Below are 16,113 nucleotides of genomic sequence, written 5' to 3' on the forward strand. Positions count from 1 at the left end.
TATTAGAAACGTATGCTATAATAATAGCCTATATAAAATAATAGGTTGCTGTCAGAAAATAAGATACAAAAAAAAATCGACAATGTATCGTTTCAGCCATGTAAATACAGTGAGCACGTGATGCAATAGCTTGGCGTACACAGTACATTTCTAAATTCAGAACACCACACTATTTACTATTTAATAGTTAAAGTAATTAGTAGCCTATAGTTAGAGCAGTGTATGTTTGTGTGTCAATCAAATCTTGTAGCGGCGCGTTTGTGACGCAATCCTGCGCGACGCAAGTCCTCTTACGTCAGCACAATAGTGCCAACATGGCGTTCACACTGTACGCGTTGATTCAAACAGCGATATTATTCACTAATGCTATCGCCGTTCTGCACGAAGAGAGGTTTCTCAGTAAAAGTAAGTTCTTATGAATGGTTTTCCTTCTGAAATGTGACAATAGGTTTGGTCTGTCATGCAAATATTTGTGTGTGTATTGCAATCTGGTTTGCTAGCCTAGAGTTTACGTCTCCTAAATGTGCAGTTGACTATAGAAATATGAAAATATTAACATGAATTACCCTGGTAACGGTAGTTTTATTTCTTCACCTGAATGACTTCGAATCTGAACAGTCAGAATTGCTGGTCGTTTTAACAAAATATTCTACGTCATATAATGTAAATGTGCCAAGAATCGCTTAATGAATATATTTGAAATAAATACGTTTTGAAATGGATCAGCCCCTCATGAAATTTGTAGAGTTTTTGTAGCGCAAAATGTGCAGAGCTGGTATTTTGACAAAACTAACGTTTTTCGAGCACTTACGTTAACGTTACATAATCCACATACTTCCATATTTGTTTTATTTCATACTTTAACATTATTCTAAAACATTTGAAATTACTAATGAATGCCAATGCCATTAAGGCTGGACATTGACACAGATTTCACGATTCTACTCAATTCCGATATTGAATCAAATAGATTCTCTTGTTTATTGCAAATTCGAGTCAGCACTGCATTTTGAATAGAAGGAAACATAAAACAGGCTATATTTGCAAATAGCAGAACAAAGAAAATCTCAGTAAGAAAGAAGGTAAAATCTTAGTTTAAGAGATTTTACAGTATGGGACATTTCCGCTGGAAAAACTTCAAATCTAGGCAAAGTGTTGAGAAATATGTTCTTGTGAATAAAGAATTTACAGTGCAAAACAAATAGGCCTAAATTATCAATCATTTCAACAGCATAGTTATCTTTCAGCAAACATTTGAAATCAGAGTTTATAAAAAGAGAGATTCTCCCAAAGGAAATGTTTCTTCCTCAATCTTACGGAAAACACATACATTGGAAATGTTACTAGCAATTTGGGAGCTAGTTGGAGAAACATTATGCTGAATATTAAATTGTCCTTGTATTTTTTTTTTTTTTTTTTGAAAACTGTAAAAAGAAAATTGTCAAATGCATATATAACATTATAGCATGCTATACATTATCACAAATAAACACATTTTTTTTTCAGTTGGTTGGGGGGCAGAGCAAAGTATTGGAGGATTTGGAGATGACCCAGGGATTAAAGCACAACTTCTGAACCTTATTCGTTCCGTCAGGACTGTCATGAGAGGTATGTTCACTTGAAGCGTCAGTATTGATTCACACAACGTTCCCATCTCCAGATCACATAGTGTCTATTACCATAAAGAATCATTAATAGAATTACTAATTTATCTGTACATGTTGTAAGCCTTGTATCTTAAAGTCGGCATGAAACGAATGTTGCAAAAGTCTTTTCTTCCCTTTTATGATCCGAGTGAAATGGCTTGTCTACAAGAAAAAAAAAGTAGGGGGTGGGACTTTGTCTATGGTGAATTGATGTATGGTTGTGGTTTGCTATTGGTGGATCTCATGTGAGTGACAGGTTATTGCCCCGCCCTCACGCCAACAGAGGTGGGGACTTGAGACTTGCTTGTCTAAATAAAGAAAATTACTTGACTTGGGATCCAAAGACTCGACACTTGAACTGTATGACTCAACAATGACTTTATAACAACTAAAGTAATGAAATTATTTTTAAAATAGATCATCTTAACATACATTTCTAAACAAAATGTAAGCTACCAGTGATCAGAGTCTGCGCAGTGAGAGCGCTAAATGCAGAGGGTAGAAGAAAATCTCCCATGATAGTTTCTTTTGGATATAAACACTTTGAAATAGGGGTGTAACGGTACACAAAAATCACGGTTCGGTACGTACCTCGGTTTTGAAATCACGGTTCGGTACGTTTTCGATACAACAAAAAGTAAGAAATGCCAGAGAAATGTCCTATTTGTTAAAAGAAAAAATATTTTTTAAATAAGTTGAGTTTTCCTACATCTTGAAACTTTCAGGTTTATAAATGGGTGTCATCTTTGAAGGATGAACAAATAATGTTTTGGTCATCACATTAAAAATAACATTTAAATATGTGAAGAGTTCAGATGCAAAAGCCATTTGAAATTTTCTTTATTTTTATCAAGCTTGTATATTTAAGTTCAGTAATTTCACTTAAATGGCAATGAAGATTACCTATTAATTGTCATTTGAGTGAAATTACTGAACTTAAATATACAAGCTTCATAAAAATGATCATTCTAGAAGAAAATTTCAAATGGCACTTAGAGGCTTTTGCATCTGAACTCTTCATATATTTATTTATATAATATTTGAGTTTTGAAGTGCTGGAAAAAGATGTGTGAAGTACTTGAAAGCATTTCACTATTCCAGCCTATTCCACTATTCCTGGTTACAGTTATGGTGAATGTTGCTGGTCTGTGTGGACGTAAAGTATTACTAACTTAGTTCATTCACGGCACAATATTTCTCCTGGTGTCCACGTCAGCGCTGTTTGATCTAGAGATCTACGGTTAATAACGGAGAAATGTGAATGCTTCTCACTAGATCTCGCAGCGATGTTATTACTTAAGTGGCGAATTCAAATGTTTTCTTTACTGGATCTTAGCGCTGTGTAGTGACAGTGTCGCTTGATCGAGATTGGCTCGCGCTGCACAGATGTTGCTGGTCCGAACTCCGAACTGATAAACGATCCGTGAAGCACATGAGTAGCGCAGTTTCGTTCCGCTTTCTTTACGCTTGCCATTTGATGTTGCGCAACGTTGTGGTGGTCGCGCCAGCGCGAATTTTGTCGGTAGGAAAAATGGTCCAATGAATCGTTCGGTTTGTATGCGTACCGAACCGGAAGCCTCGAACCGAAACGGTTCAATACGAATACATGTACCGTTACACCCCTACTTTGAAATGGGGTAAGCAATATTTCAAAAACGCTGTTGGACATGGTTGATATTAGAAATCAACCCAAACAAACACACCCCTCTCTGCATAGCTCCGCCTCAAACACACCCCTCTCTTCATAGCTCCGCCTCAAACACACCCCTCTCTTCATAGCTCCGCCTCAAACACACCCCTCTCTTCATAGATCCGCCTCAAACACACCCCTCTCTTCATAGCTCCGCCTCAAACACACCCCTTTCTCCATAGATCCGCCTCAAACACACCCCTCTCTTCATAGCTCCGCCTCAAACACACCCCTCTCTCAATAGCTCCACCTCAAACACTCCCCTCTCTCCATAGCTCCGCCTCAAACACACCCCTCTCTCCATAGCTCCGCCTCAAACACACCCCTTTCTCCATAGCTCCGCCTCAAACACACCCCTCTCTCCATAGCTCCGCCTCAAACACACCCCTCTCTCCATAGCTCCGCCTCAAACACACCCCTCTCTCCATAGCTCCGCCTCAAACACACCCCTCTCTTCATAGCTCCGCCTCAAACACACCCCTTTCTCCATAGCTCCGCCTCAAACACACCCCTCTCTCCATAGCTCCGCCTCAAACACACCCCTCTCTCCATAGCTCCGCCTCAAACACACCCCTCTCTTCATAGCTCCGCCTCAAACACACCCCTCTCTTCATAGATCCGCCTCAAACACACCCCTCTCTTCATAGCTCCGCCTCAAACACACCCTTCTCTCCATAGCTCCGCCTCAAACACACCCCTCTCTTCATAGATCCGCCTCAAACACACCCCTCTCTTCATAGATCCGCCTCAAACACACCCCTCTCTCCATAGCTCCGCCTCAAACACTCCCCTCTCTTCATAGCTCCGCCTCAAACACACCCTCCAATCCTAACCGCCCTGCTCCGAGCCGGTCTCGACCCCCGACCCCCTGCAAGCCAGTCGAGTGCACTAACATGACGCTAAACACCGCATTTACTAGCAGCCGTCAGCGCGACTCTCACTAACTGGCCTCCGTTACACACGCAATCCAACAGTGGATGTCTGTTTATCATAGCAGAAGCACTACGAAATAATGCTTCACGAAAAATAAAGTGCAGATGATGAACGAATGACAAGAAAGCACAGTACACAATTAGGGATGGCCCGATACCGATACTGGCATCGGGGATCGGGCCGATACTGTCCTAATATACTCGTACTCGTACTCATAAAAATTCGCCGATACCACGCACCGAAACCACGTACATTTTGCAAAACGAAACTGGCCGCCGCGAGTGCTTTGTCGAGGTGAACTGAGGCATAGGAAAGTATAATGTCGGCGGTTTGGGCTCATTTCAAGATAAGGGATGATGACAACAGCAAGGCAGACTGTTATGTTCAGCTAAGGTGTCGAGAGGAGGGAAAGAAAGTAGGCTACATCGTTTAACACCAGCAATCTAATTAAACATCTGAAGAAGCATCATAGATTTGATGGCCGAGCGCGCGCGCGGGCGGTAATGCACTCACTCTGTGTGTGCGGGAGAATAAAACGATTCGCGGGACTCCCGCAAACTAGAAATATCTATGAATAAAACATAAAAACTAATAGATTTTTATTAATCTCTTGCAGAAAAGCAACAAGAACAACTACAACAAAATAGAAACGATTTACAGGCCAGAGTTTCTATTCATAACGTGTTTGCAGCGTTGAGCGATGTAGCCAATCACAGACATATGTGTTGATTTCTGGAACGCAATGGTGAATCAGAAGCATTTAAGATAGACTCCCCTCACCGCTCAAAACGGACTTTTGTTCAGTGCTGAATTCTGTATGCTGGCAAATCCTCTAATTATAACAAACAAATTGTGGATATTATGAAAGATTCATTGTGCAGTCAGCTTCATTGATAATAACAGAGATGTGTGAGATCGCGATGAACTGTCAGCTTTTTAGGATTTAAGGGAGCGCACTTTGCGCGCATTCAGTCATGCCAAACCATGCACGCAGTAGCCTGCTTGCTTTTATGTTAAATTAACAGTGGTTTGTGTGTTAATAATACATTTATTATTTTACTATTTTTATTTTATTTTTAGACTTGTTAAAACAAGCAGAGAAGAAAATAAAAACAGTCTTCTAACCTGTGTTCTAAAATAGTCGTCTTCTTTTCTGGGAGCCTATTACTTTTGCGGTAGAAATATCGGTATCGGTACTCGGTATCGGCAAGTACACAAATCTAAATACTCGTACTCGTATCGGTTTGAAAAAAAATGGTATCGGCCATCCCTATACACAATAGTAATTACAAACAAGAGTTGGTTGTTAGTTGCCAACAGCACAGCAGCTCCAGACACACAATGACACTCAAACCCAGTGTTACTCGCGTGTGGAGCGAATCAAAGCAGCCTTCCCGCTTATAATTCATAATTCATTACATTTATATAGTGCTTTTCTTCAACCAGTCTTGGGCTACGGCTGCTGGCCATATCACCCTTAGCTTAGCTCTCTCCAGCGCTGGACAGCGTTTCTATTATTAACGCGGGTCATAAAGCTCTTGCCCAGACATAACCCTTAAATTTCCCGTGATTTCTTCCGAGCTTTTCTCTTTTGTATTGTGTCTAATCTCTATTTCTGCAGTCTGTCTTCAAATCTCCCTCTTGCTCGTTCTCTCTCCTCCTCCGTCATACTGCTAATGCTGATTGGCTCACACGTTCGTTGTTGTTCTTGTCGGTCCGACTAAACACCCAAACAGCGTTTTTCAAATAACGCTTACCCCACCTTTAATAAGTGCAGTTACTAATAATACATGTTTGTTTCTTGGAACTGAACATTTGACAGTAAAGCACTGAGCTTGAGTTGAGATCCAGATAAAATTAACTTTTATCAACAACCTAATTCCTAAAAAGTGTCACTTTGACAAAAATGGATTTCTTGATAATTTTATATTTTATAATAGGGGTGTCATATCTAAATATAGGTTTAAAAGCAAAACGTGTGAAAATAAATTATTACGGAGTAAAAAATTAAAATAAATAAATTATGGAGTATATACCAGCCGCCATCTACTGGTTATAGTGGTAATTAAATGTTTTTTTGTTTTGTTTTTTACGTTTGTTTGCCACATGCTAGTTTTCCTACATCTTGAAACGTTTAATTTGACATGGGGACAATCTTTGAAGGATGACCAAATAATGTTTTTGGTTATCACATTAAAAATAACATTTAAACTGGATAATATTCAGAGCTTTGAAGTGCTGGAAAAGTGTGAAGCATTTAAAAGCCCTTGAAAAGTGCTCGAATTTCACTCTCAAAACTTTGTATGAACCCTGAAAGGAATAAAACAAAAACATTTGACGGTTCATGGTTACAGTTAGCGTTACTACATTAAGTCCATGGTGAATGTTGGTGATTTGTGAACTGAAAAGCCTTCTATTACTTGTTCGTTCATGGCACAATGTTTCTCCTGGTTTCCACTACATCGCTGTTTGATCTGATATGGTTTATAACAGAAAATTCTGCTCTGAATTTGAATGATTCTCACTAGATCTCGCAGCGATGTTATTAATACTGCAGTGAATTCAATTGCTTTCTCACTGGATCTTCCAACGCTGTGTAGTAACGGTGTCGCGCGATCGAGATCGGCGCACGAGTAAACCTGTTCTGAGCTGCGCTGTCTATTATTGCTCCGAGCAAATAAGCGGTGACCTGACTTGATCTTTAGCTTGACTTACTTGGTTTGAGTGCACTGCGACTGGAGACTCACTTGAGACTTGAACATGAACGTGTGTGTGTGTGTGACGTTCTCCCACCTCTGCACGCCTGTAAACACGCCATCAGAGAAGAGGAGAGATGTCACTGCAAGAGGGAGGGGACGTTATTTGGATTAAAGATCACCAGGCACATGAATAAAAAAATCATTTAAAAAAAAAAAAAACTGAAATATTCCATAAAGAAACAAGATTTGTCTATTTTGATTTCATAGAGACTTTAATCATGTTTCTGAAGAGAAAACAGGTCCATTTATTGTCTTCTGCACATGTTCCAGACTTCAGTATTAATGTGTTTTCTCTGCCTGTTCCACAGTACCTCTGATAGCAGTGAATTCAGTGTGTATCGTCTTACTATTACTGTTTGGATGAAGAAAGACTGGACTGCGGCGGATCAAGATCTAACGTGGAGCACAGTGAATGTGGCCAAGGAAAATGGACTGTTTTTGTATCTGTGGTTCTAAATGTTGCTCTCCAATGTCTGAAAATTGTATCCTGAATGAATTACTGTAAGTACTCTGGTAGTTTTATATGACACATACCAGTAAACATTTTTCTTTTTCAAGTTTTGTAACTTTACAGAAGCTCCTGTTTCTCTGTACATGCTGGTTTTTGTCACATTCAAGGTCTAGGAAAGTGTCAGTTCCTCAAGTATCAATGCATTTCTTAGAACAAGCAACAGTGGAATCAGTCAGACAGGTTTGGGAAAGCCATACTGTCTTTTGACACCTGAAATGATTTTCTTTTTCTTTTCCCCAAAGCTAATCTTCTTGCGTCTTGGTTTCAAAGAGGGCTTGGAAAGTAAAAGTGGGGTTTAATATATTTAAAGTCTCCGAGTTTTAATAAAGATGTGCTGAAATCGTAGTATAGTTAAGACATCAAGCTTTAAGACACAACACACTTGGTCTGAAGGGATTGAAACGTTTGACCAAAATAGCCACTATCCTCATAAGCCAGTCATTTAACAATTATTATTTTCAGATTTTAATAAAATGATTGTGTCCTCATTTGTCAATGTATGTTGGAGAGTTTGCACTATACCTGTGTTATTAGTCATCCACGATGAGTCAGCATTTTCTCATTTATTAGTTGAAATGGTTAACGGCCCGTTCACACCATGGACGATAACTATAACAATATAGATATAACAATCGTTCGAAGTATAAAAAATAGCAGAGTCCACACCAAAACTATAGATGAACGATGTCGTTGGGATCAGAAGTTCAGAACGATTTTTTCCAACGGATGAACGATAATAAATTGACAGCCAATCAGAATCCATCCTTTAACGAGCTCGCGCATTTAAAGGGGCAGGCGATAAAACTGCAGCGCGCGCTTATAATACACTGAACAATATTGGCCTTGGTGTGGACTGTGGACGCTAATATAGTTCTCGTTATTGGTGTGAAAAGGCCTTTAATGTGTGTTGTTTGAGGGGGTAAATTGAGTACATTCGGTTCAGTGATGAGAACCATATGGAGTCCATTAACAACACTAGATTACTCCATCAGGATTACAGTAGCTACCTTTTTATTAACAGTAGCCCAGACCATGGATAAAACGCTGAATTACAACCATATGCTCAGAACAGCGATTAAAGCCTAACCCTTTTATAATCTATGCTTAATGGTTATTACCGAAGATGATGTGTCTTTATAACTCTCCAATCCCAGGATTTACCTCATGGCAGAGAAAAAATATGTGAATTTTGGGCAGCAAAGTTATATGTTCCCCATTACCCCAAATAAATGGGGATCTGTCAGGATGTTAAGGGCATATTGATTCTTTTTATTTCTTGTATTTTTTTCTTTTTAAATTTAATCACCAAATTCGATTTTACTTTAATATAGTGCCTTGAACATTTTAAATAAAAATAAAAAAATAAAAAATAAAAAAAGCATAAGAAACCACTACAGAGGACACCAAAAAATTTCCACATCAAATGTGTTTTTTTTCAAACATGTTTTTAAAAAAAAAAATATAAATAGACTTAAATGTCAGAATAGGCAAAAACAATATAATTTTCTTTTCATTCACCAATCAATTTTTAGGTTTCAGGATTTTTTAAAACCAAACTTTAAAAAAAAGATGATTCTCAACTATGAAAAATATAACAGAATTAATTGATATACCATTTTACTTAATGCAATATGTGGGTAAAATGCCCTTAAATGTGTTTTCCTATTCAATACAATGTATCTGTATCTAATTAGCATATTACGGTGTTCTTGGGGCAACATGTAATGAAAAAAAAAGTAATAATTTGCAACATTTCCATAAAAATATCTAATATTTCATAGGAATATAGATATATAATCTATTTCCCTATTCACTTTTGTCTCCCAAAATGCCTGATAAGCATGCTGTAAGTGTCTCTACAGTGGACATGTATGAAATGAAATGCCCTGTTTTGTAACAGAAAGTCATATTTTAATTAGAAACCCAATAACATTTTCCTGAGATGTTGATTTATGACAATTTAAATAATAGGCCTACTTGCAAAATATGATCATATTTCCACAAGAGTGCTACATTTGATTAATGTCAGTCATTTTAAAAGGCTAAGGAGAGGGAGTTGTCATGATGAAACCTCCAAACAGTTGGTATCTCCGAAAAGCCCTGAATGTGCTCTACAGACATCTAAGTGTGACATGTATGCTGTCAGATAAATTCACCAAAATATTATGTCCACTACAGAGGACAAACGTCTGTTCCTGGGTCCCAGGAGGATATGAATTAATGTGCTATTTAATCTGCTATTAAAATATCCAGCATATGTTTTTTATTCATTGAGTGAATAATCTGACATAGACAACCCTCTTAAATGATTATAAACTGCAATGGTGGCGAAAATCCAGTGTGCTCTTATAAAAAAAATCTACACATTAAATGTTAAAAGATATATATATATATATATATATATATATATATATATATATATATATATATATATATATATATATATATATATATATATTAGATAATATATATAAGATAAATAGTAGTTGCATGTGTATTTTCCACAGGCATTTTTAGGACAGCAAAATGTAAGCCTGCGCCAGAGAAGGACCCCAGTAGGAAGTAAGTGTAGTTCTCTCTGGTTCTCTCTACATAACTTGTATTGGTCAAATGTGTTTCATCCTTTTGTATTATTTTAAAATACAAATATGTAAATTATTTGGAAACGAATGTTAATAGCATGTCGTGTTTTGTAGTCTAGACTCGGGTTTTCATGTTATAATCAATAAGAACCTAAACACACACATTACTCTATTTACATGTTCTTAGTTCGTTGTATTACTGAATGATTATTAAATGATTTGAGGCAATCTGCTTTACCTTATCCAAAGCCCTTGTTGTTTGGCAGCTCGTTTTAAATAAATGTAGGGTTTCCAAATCCTAAAAAAATGATGTCAAACAGCAAACACAGATGAAGAGATGAAGAGTTGTTTTGGAGGCCAGTTATTGTGTTTAATCCAGAGTTCATGGTGAATAAGAGCATTATATTATTGCACACTCGGAAACTGACAACATGATCCACGAAAATCCAGAATCTAAACGCCAGTCACGTTTATCCTCTTTTTATTTATTTTTTGTAATATAGTCCAGACAAAAAGTTATTAAAACAAAATTAGATCGTTTTTTTCTTTGTGCTTTACATAAACGACCCTAAGTGATGTGTTGAAGACTGTGTGTGTGTGTGTGTGTGTAAGTGTCTCTCCGCACACTGAAAGCAGTTCTGGTGGATCTGAGCGGGACTCTTCATGTCGAGGATGCCGCCGTCCCCGGAGCGCAAGAGGCTTTAACACGGTCAGTGCCGGGATTTGGGGAAATTATTGGCTGTTTTTGATAAAGGCTATATAAACGAATAATATAGGCTATATATTTTAAAATAATTGCATTCACAATATATCAAGGCTGCATTTGGACAGATTTCACAATCATTTAATTTTGTTTGGGAAAAAAATCAGTAGGCTATATAACACATGATATAATGCTATTCAGCATGAGTTGGAAGTTGTGATAGTCTTCTATAGGGTATGCATTGACGTCACGGAACACGCGCCCTCAGCCGGACTGAGTGGCAGAAGAGCTGCTGAGCCGGACTGAGTGGCAGAAGAGCTGCTGAGCCGGACTGAGTGGCAGAAGAGCTGCTGAGTGACTGGAGTTAATAGGAGAAACTGCGAAAACGCGAATAAAACAAACGATTATCAGTAAAATTAAGGTTGGACTCGATATAGCGTTCCTTACAACTTACCAAAGATCCAGTGATCCATGGATATTGACATACAGCCAAACATTGTGTTTCCTGACATTTTTATGTGCCTGATTTCAATGCTGGGGAAAGCAAATTTGCCTGTGAACGCTTTATAAAAAAATACAATATAGGTAGGTTAAATCCATGTGATCACTTATATCAATATTATATATATATATATATATATATATATATATATATATATATATATATATATATATATATATATATATCATATCATATATCATCCAGCCCTACAACTTGTATAGTTTTTTGTCAGTGTTTATCTAAAACCATTCAATTATGCAGAATATACCATGGTAAATATTTAATTGATGAGTTGTCAATGCAATATATAACATAATATATAATGTATTCATTCACGCTAAAAAACCAATGCTGCTGCTCAGTCTTTTTGCCCCTCAGTGTGTGTAACGCAGTCACTAAGGCCGACGCTGATGTCATGCGCATCATAGACATAATAAATACATTGACGAGCGCTGTTAGACCCCTGAGTTAAAAATGTAATCACCCTAAAAATGTAACTTTTTAAAGGTTTTGTCATCATAACAACAAACAGCTTTACTCACTCTACACTAAAATAAGATAAGACAAATAAAATGAGAAAATATGAATCCTATTACTTTTTTTAAATTCATTGCTCAGACAAAATCATTGGCTTTGGTCTTAGGGGGCAGGACTACAAAACACGGCGCAGAACAGGAAAAAAACATAAAAGTCCACACACTGGGAACACAAGACAGGAATCATAACAGAACTGAAAGTATACATCGTCAACAGGAAGACCGATTAAAATCAAATATTATCAACATACACAAATATGCAAAATGATTGACACCTATAGATGTGTCATTGAAAACAAAAACATTTATGTTACATAGGTGAGATATTTCATCTGTTGTTTTCCATAAAACTAATTGTACAATATCATTTGTCCAGATTAAGACAGTCTCCAGTCGCTGTAAAATTCGTGACCAACACCACGAAGGAATGTAAGAGGACCCTGTTTGAGCGACTGCGCCGGCTGAACTTTGACCTCCAGGAGCGGGAGATCTTCACGTCGCTCACGGCGGCCCGTAATCTGCTGGAGCAGAGCGCAGTGCGCCCCCTGCTGCTGCTGGAGGACAGTGCTCGAGAGGACTTCACAGGTACCAACAGTGATGCCAGCTCATCTGAGGGGCCGTTGCATCACGCCGTTTTCTACTACAAACGGAAACATTTTTACGCGATTTAGCCGTTCATTTACACGACAATGGTGTTTTGGGGGCCTGAAAACGCGAACTTTTGAGAATGGGTTTCAAAGTGCGAGGTTTTGAAAACGATACGTTATCGTCTCTGTGTAAACTATAAAAACATGAATTTGTGAAAACAGTGACGTGGCAACAAGTCACCTAAGCTTTCAGATGCAGCCCATAATATCATAGAGACTTGAGGGTGGAAACTAGATCTCCTTAGCAACTGCATAGCATTTACATTTACCATTTACAACATCCTAGCAACCATTTAACAACGCTTGGGCAGCCATGCACACCATAGCATGGTTTTGCACACTTTCAGCCCATGTTTACACCTGGTATTAAGATGTGTTTTGGTCGATCGGATCACAAGTGGACATCGCTAAATACAGGCGTAAACGGGGTCTAAAATGTTTTGAGCTTGCCCACTTCCAGAGGTAGTCGAAAAACTTTATCGATTGCTTTCGGAAAAAAAAGATGTGAGCCACTAAAGACGTCTTCTCTCCGCCTACTGAACTAATGCGTAAACATTACGGGAAGCGCTCTAGCCAGACGGGATTTAAACTTTGTCGGCTGAAGACCCAAGTTTGGTCTGAAGATGAAAAACGTACATCAAGCGTCAGTTCTGGCAGGTCGCGTTAGTCAAGCTCGCATCAGCTGACTCTCAGCTGGTCCACGTCTACCTATAGGAATACGACGCCTATCACATACATATATATTATATAAGCTCCTTCAGTATTATCAGCAGCTATCGTGTTTCTCAGGAGCGAGTTACCCTCCTCCCTCCCCAGCTCCTCCTGTCGCCAGTCAGGATTTGGCATTCTGATTACACCTGAATCAGACTAAAATTCTCTAATTATGTTGTACATTAAAATTAATTAATGATATCTGCAATACATTCATGTTGGTTCTGTTCTGTTCACCCTAAGAGGGGTTATTGTGCTCTCCCTCTTATCCATGCTAGGCTGACTGGATGCGATGCGCAGGGAGTTCTCGCCCAGAACAGAATCGTACCGCCAATCCAAACTGTATGCTAATTGTCAACCGTATTTGACGATAGTGGTCCTGACAGAACAAGCACAATGTGCTCTCAACATTCCTGATTTCTAACACACACTCACAGCGTTCGGCTGGTCTTGCGGCTGTCAGAGCAGAAACTAAAGCTGCGGCTCTGTGTGTTTTCCGACGTCTCCCGTCGCGTTCATATAGATTGAAAGATCTGAAAAAGCCCATACATTTACCCGCCCATAGACCCTCCCCTCGAAGAAATCAGGACAGAAGTTGTTGAAAGTGGACAAAAGAGACGAATTAAAACACCAGGTGTGAATGGGAATGCGTCTCCCTCGTCTACTTGTGATCCGATCGAGCAAAACACATCTTAATACCAGATGTTAACAGAGCCTTTCTGCAGAAAAACAGATGTATCCAGTCCTGCTCCTGGAGGGCCGCTGTCCTGCATTGTTCAACCCCAATTAAACTCCCCTGAACCAGCTAATCAAGACATACTAGAATCAAGTCTTACTAGACATACTAGAAACTTCCAGACAGGAGTGTTGAGGCAAGTGGGAGCTGAACTCTGCGGGACCGTGGCCCTCCAGGAGGAACTTTCATATTGGTTCCTCAAAGAAACTTTCTGCGAAATAGCTATTTTTTCTTAGCGTGAAGAACATTTAAAAAATGTAAAGTACCTTTTTGCACTATAAAGAACTTTTTGTTGAATGGAAAGGTTAAAAGTGAAGAGCCGTTATTTTTAAGAGCACATATTTGTCATTTATAACATATGAAGAAAATGTAAAGAAAAGTCATAGTTTTCCATGTTTGTTGTGTAATGGTTAGTGTAGATCTCACACTTGCCTCTGCTGCAGGTATAGAGACGTCGGATCCTAACGCGGTTGTGATTGGATTAGCACCGGACCACTTCAACTACCAGACCCTCAATAAAGCCTTCCGGTAAACCTACTTGATTTTGTAAGATATTCATAGACTCATTAAAACGACAATCAAATTATTTTCCAATCCTCTCAATTAGTGGTGTAAATATTGCTGTTAATCCTCATCAGACTCATTTTAGATGGTGCCCCCCTCATTGCAATCCACAAAGCTCGATACTATAAGAGGAAGGACGGGTTGGCTTTGGGACCAGGTCCGTTTGTGACGGGTCTCGAGTATGCGACGGACACCCGGGCCACAGTGGTGGGTAAACCAGAGAAAGCCTTCTTCCTGGAGGCCTTGAGAGACCTGAACTGCTCACCAGAGGAGGCTGTGATGATAGGAGACGTGAGTGAGACAATACTGGCCTCAATCTCACCAAGTCTGTTAAGAACATTGGTTATATTTCACTATTAAATATCAATAACAAAAAAATAAATATATTTTATAAACAAAAATGATATTTTAGGACATTTATTTATATATTTCATGGCAGTTAATGTCATTACATAATGAAAATAATAATAAGGATAATAATAATAATACGTAAATATAGTATACATATTATTTAGAATATTTACATTGTATAATCTTTAAATTTTTGTGAATCTTACCAAGCCTGTGAATAACTTTTCTTGGTCATATTTCACCCTAAAAACTAAATAATAACACTATAAAATTGTATTATATATATATATATATATATATATATATATATATATATATATATATATATATATATAATTGGATAATTGTTGTCACATTTATTTATTTAAATATGAATGACAATTAAGCACCCCAAGTTCCATTATGACAATAATAATTTTGGGGAAAAATCTGTTCTTAACTGTCGTGAAACATTAATATTAATTCTCTTTAAGCAAAATATTATTGTTACACTTTCGTACTGGGTGATATTAATAAACTACATCTACTTACTAGCTACAAGGGGGTTAAGTTTAGGGCTAGTTACTTGTAATTAAGCATAATGTATTGTTATTATTATAGTAAGTACATGTAATGTACTGTATAACTCACCTTAAAATAAAGTGTTACCAATATTGTTCATTTATTTTTGTGCAATTCCAGAAGAAATGCTTGACTGGATTTGTTTGCTTTATAATTTAATCTGACAAACACCACCATCCAAACTCTCTGTACAGGATGCCAGAGATGATGTTGGTGGGGCACAGAACGCAGGAATGCTGGGAATTTTAGTCAAAACTGGTAGGTTTAATTATTCATATGCAATTATGTGTTTTATAATTCAGTGGTTATAGTTATTTTTCTGGATATTAATAAGCCTCCTTTAATTTTGCAGGTAAATATAGACCTGGTGACGAGGGTAAAATTAACCCGCCGCCTCACCTGACGTGTGACAGCTTTCCAGACGCTGTCAATCATATACTTGAACATCTCTTAGGATCTAACCAGTCGGAAAACTGAGTTTACAACAATACAAAGCAAAGTAATAATGGGACTGTGTAGTTTGATTATTATTTAACTGTCACTGTCACATATATACACACTGTAAAAAGAAAATAAACAAATAGGCTTAATCTCTATTACATAATAAAGTTGCTGCACTCCTTATGCACTTATTCTGGCGTACTCCTATTAATCATATCACTACACACAAAGATAAAGAAA

The 16,113-nt window shown here is 37.9% G+C and overlaps 2 protein-coding genes across 2 annotated transcripts; both read left to right on the plus strand.

Annotated features, from left to right (window-relative positions):
• Positions 1 to 252: 252 nt before the first annotated feature.
• ier3ip1 (immediate early response 3 interacting protein 1) lies at positions 253 to 8,035 on the plus strand. Its single transcript, XM_056245097.1, has 3 exons — positions 253 to 405; positions 1,507 to 1,608; positions 7,337 to 8,035. Exons 1-3 carry the CDS (start codon positions 315 to 317, stop codon positions 7,390 to 7,392), a joined length of 249 nt encoding a protein of 82 aa, XP_056101072.1. The 5' UTR covers positions 253 to 314; the 3' UTR covers positions 7,393 to 8,035.
• A 2,015-nt stretch (positions 8,036 to 10,050) lies between these two features.
• Positions 10,051 to 15,956, plus strand: hdhd2 (haloacid dehalogenase-like hydrolase domain containing 2). Its single transcript, XM_056245099.1, has 7 exons — positions 10,051 to 10,101; positions 10,734 to 10,830; positions 12,239 to 12,447; positions 14,400 to 14,484; positions 14,595 to 14,811; positions 15,627 to 15,690; positions 15,785 to 15,956. Coding segments are annotated over exons 1-7 (798 nt in total). The 5' UTR covers positions 10,051 to 10,100; the 3' UTR covers positions 15,910 to 15,956.
• Positions 15,957 to 16,113: the final 157 nt, after the last annotated feature.

Source organism: Rhinichthys klamathensis, unplaced genomic scaffold (genome assembly GCF_029890125.1).
Source record: "Rhinichthys klamathensis goyatoka isolate OS25496 unplaced genomic scaffold, OSU_Roscu_1.1 h1tg001354l_1, whole genome shotgun sequence".
Taxonomy (NCBI): Eukaryota; Metazoa; Chordata; class Actinopteri; order Cypriniformes; family Leuciscidae; genus Rhinichthys; species Rhinichthys klamathensis.

Excerpts from the sequence above, each read along its gene's own strand:
- hdhd2 (XM_056245099.1), top strand. Across the intron at positions 14,485-14,594 it reads ACCCTCAATAAAGCCTTCCG|ACTCATTTTAGATGGTGCCC; the intron begins GTAAACCTACTT and ends AATCCTCATCAG. Across the intron at positions 15,691-15,784 it reads GGGAATTTTAGTCAAAACTG|GTAAATATAGACCTGGTGAC; the intron begins GTAGGTTTAATT and ends TTAATTTTGCAG.
- ier3ip1 (XM_056245097.1), top strand. The coding sequence starts at position 315 with ATGGCGTTCACACTGTACGCGTTGATTCAAACAGCGATATTATTCACT. Across the intron at positions 406-1,506 it reads AGAGAGGTTTCTCAGTAAAA|TTGGTTGGGGGGCAGAGCAA; the intron begins GTAAGTTCTTAT and ends TTTTTTTTTCAG. Across the intron at positions 1,609-7,336 it reads CGTCAGGACTGTCATGAGAG|TACCTCTGATAGCAGTGAAT; the intron begins GTATGTTCACTT and ends CCTGTTCCACAG.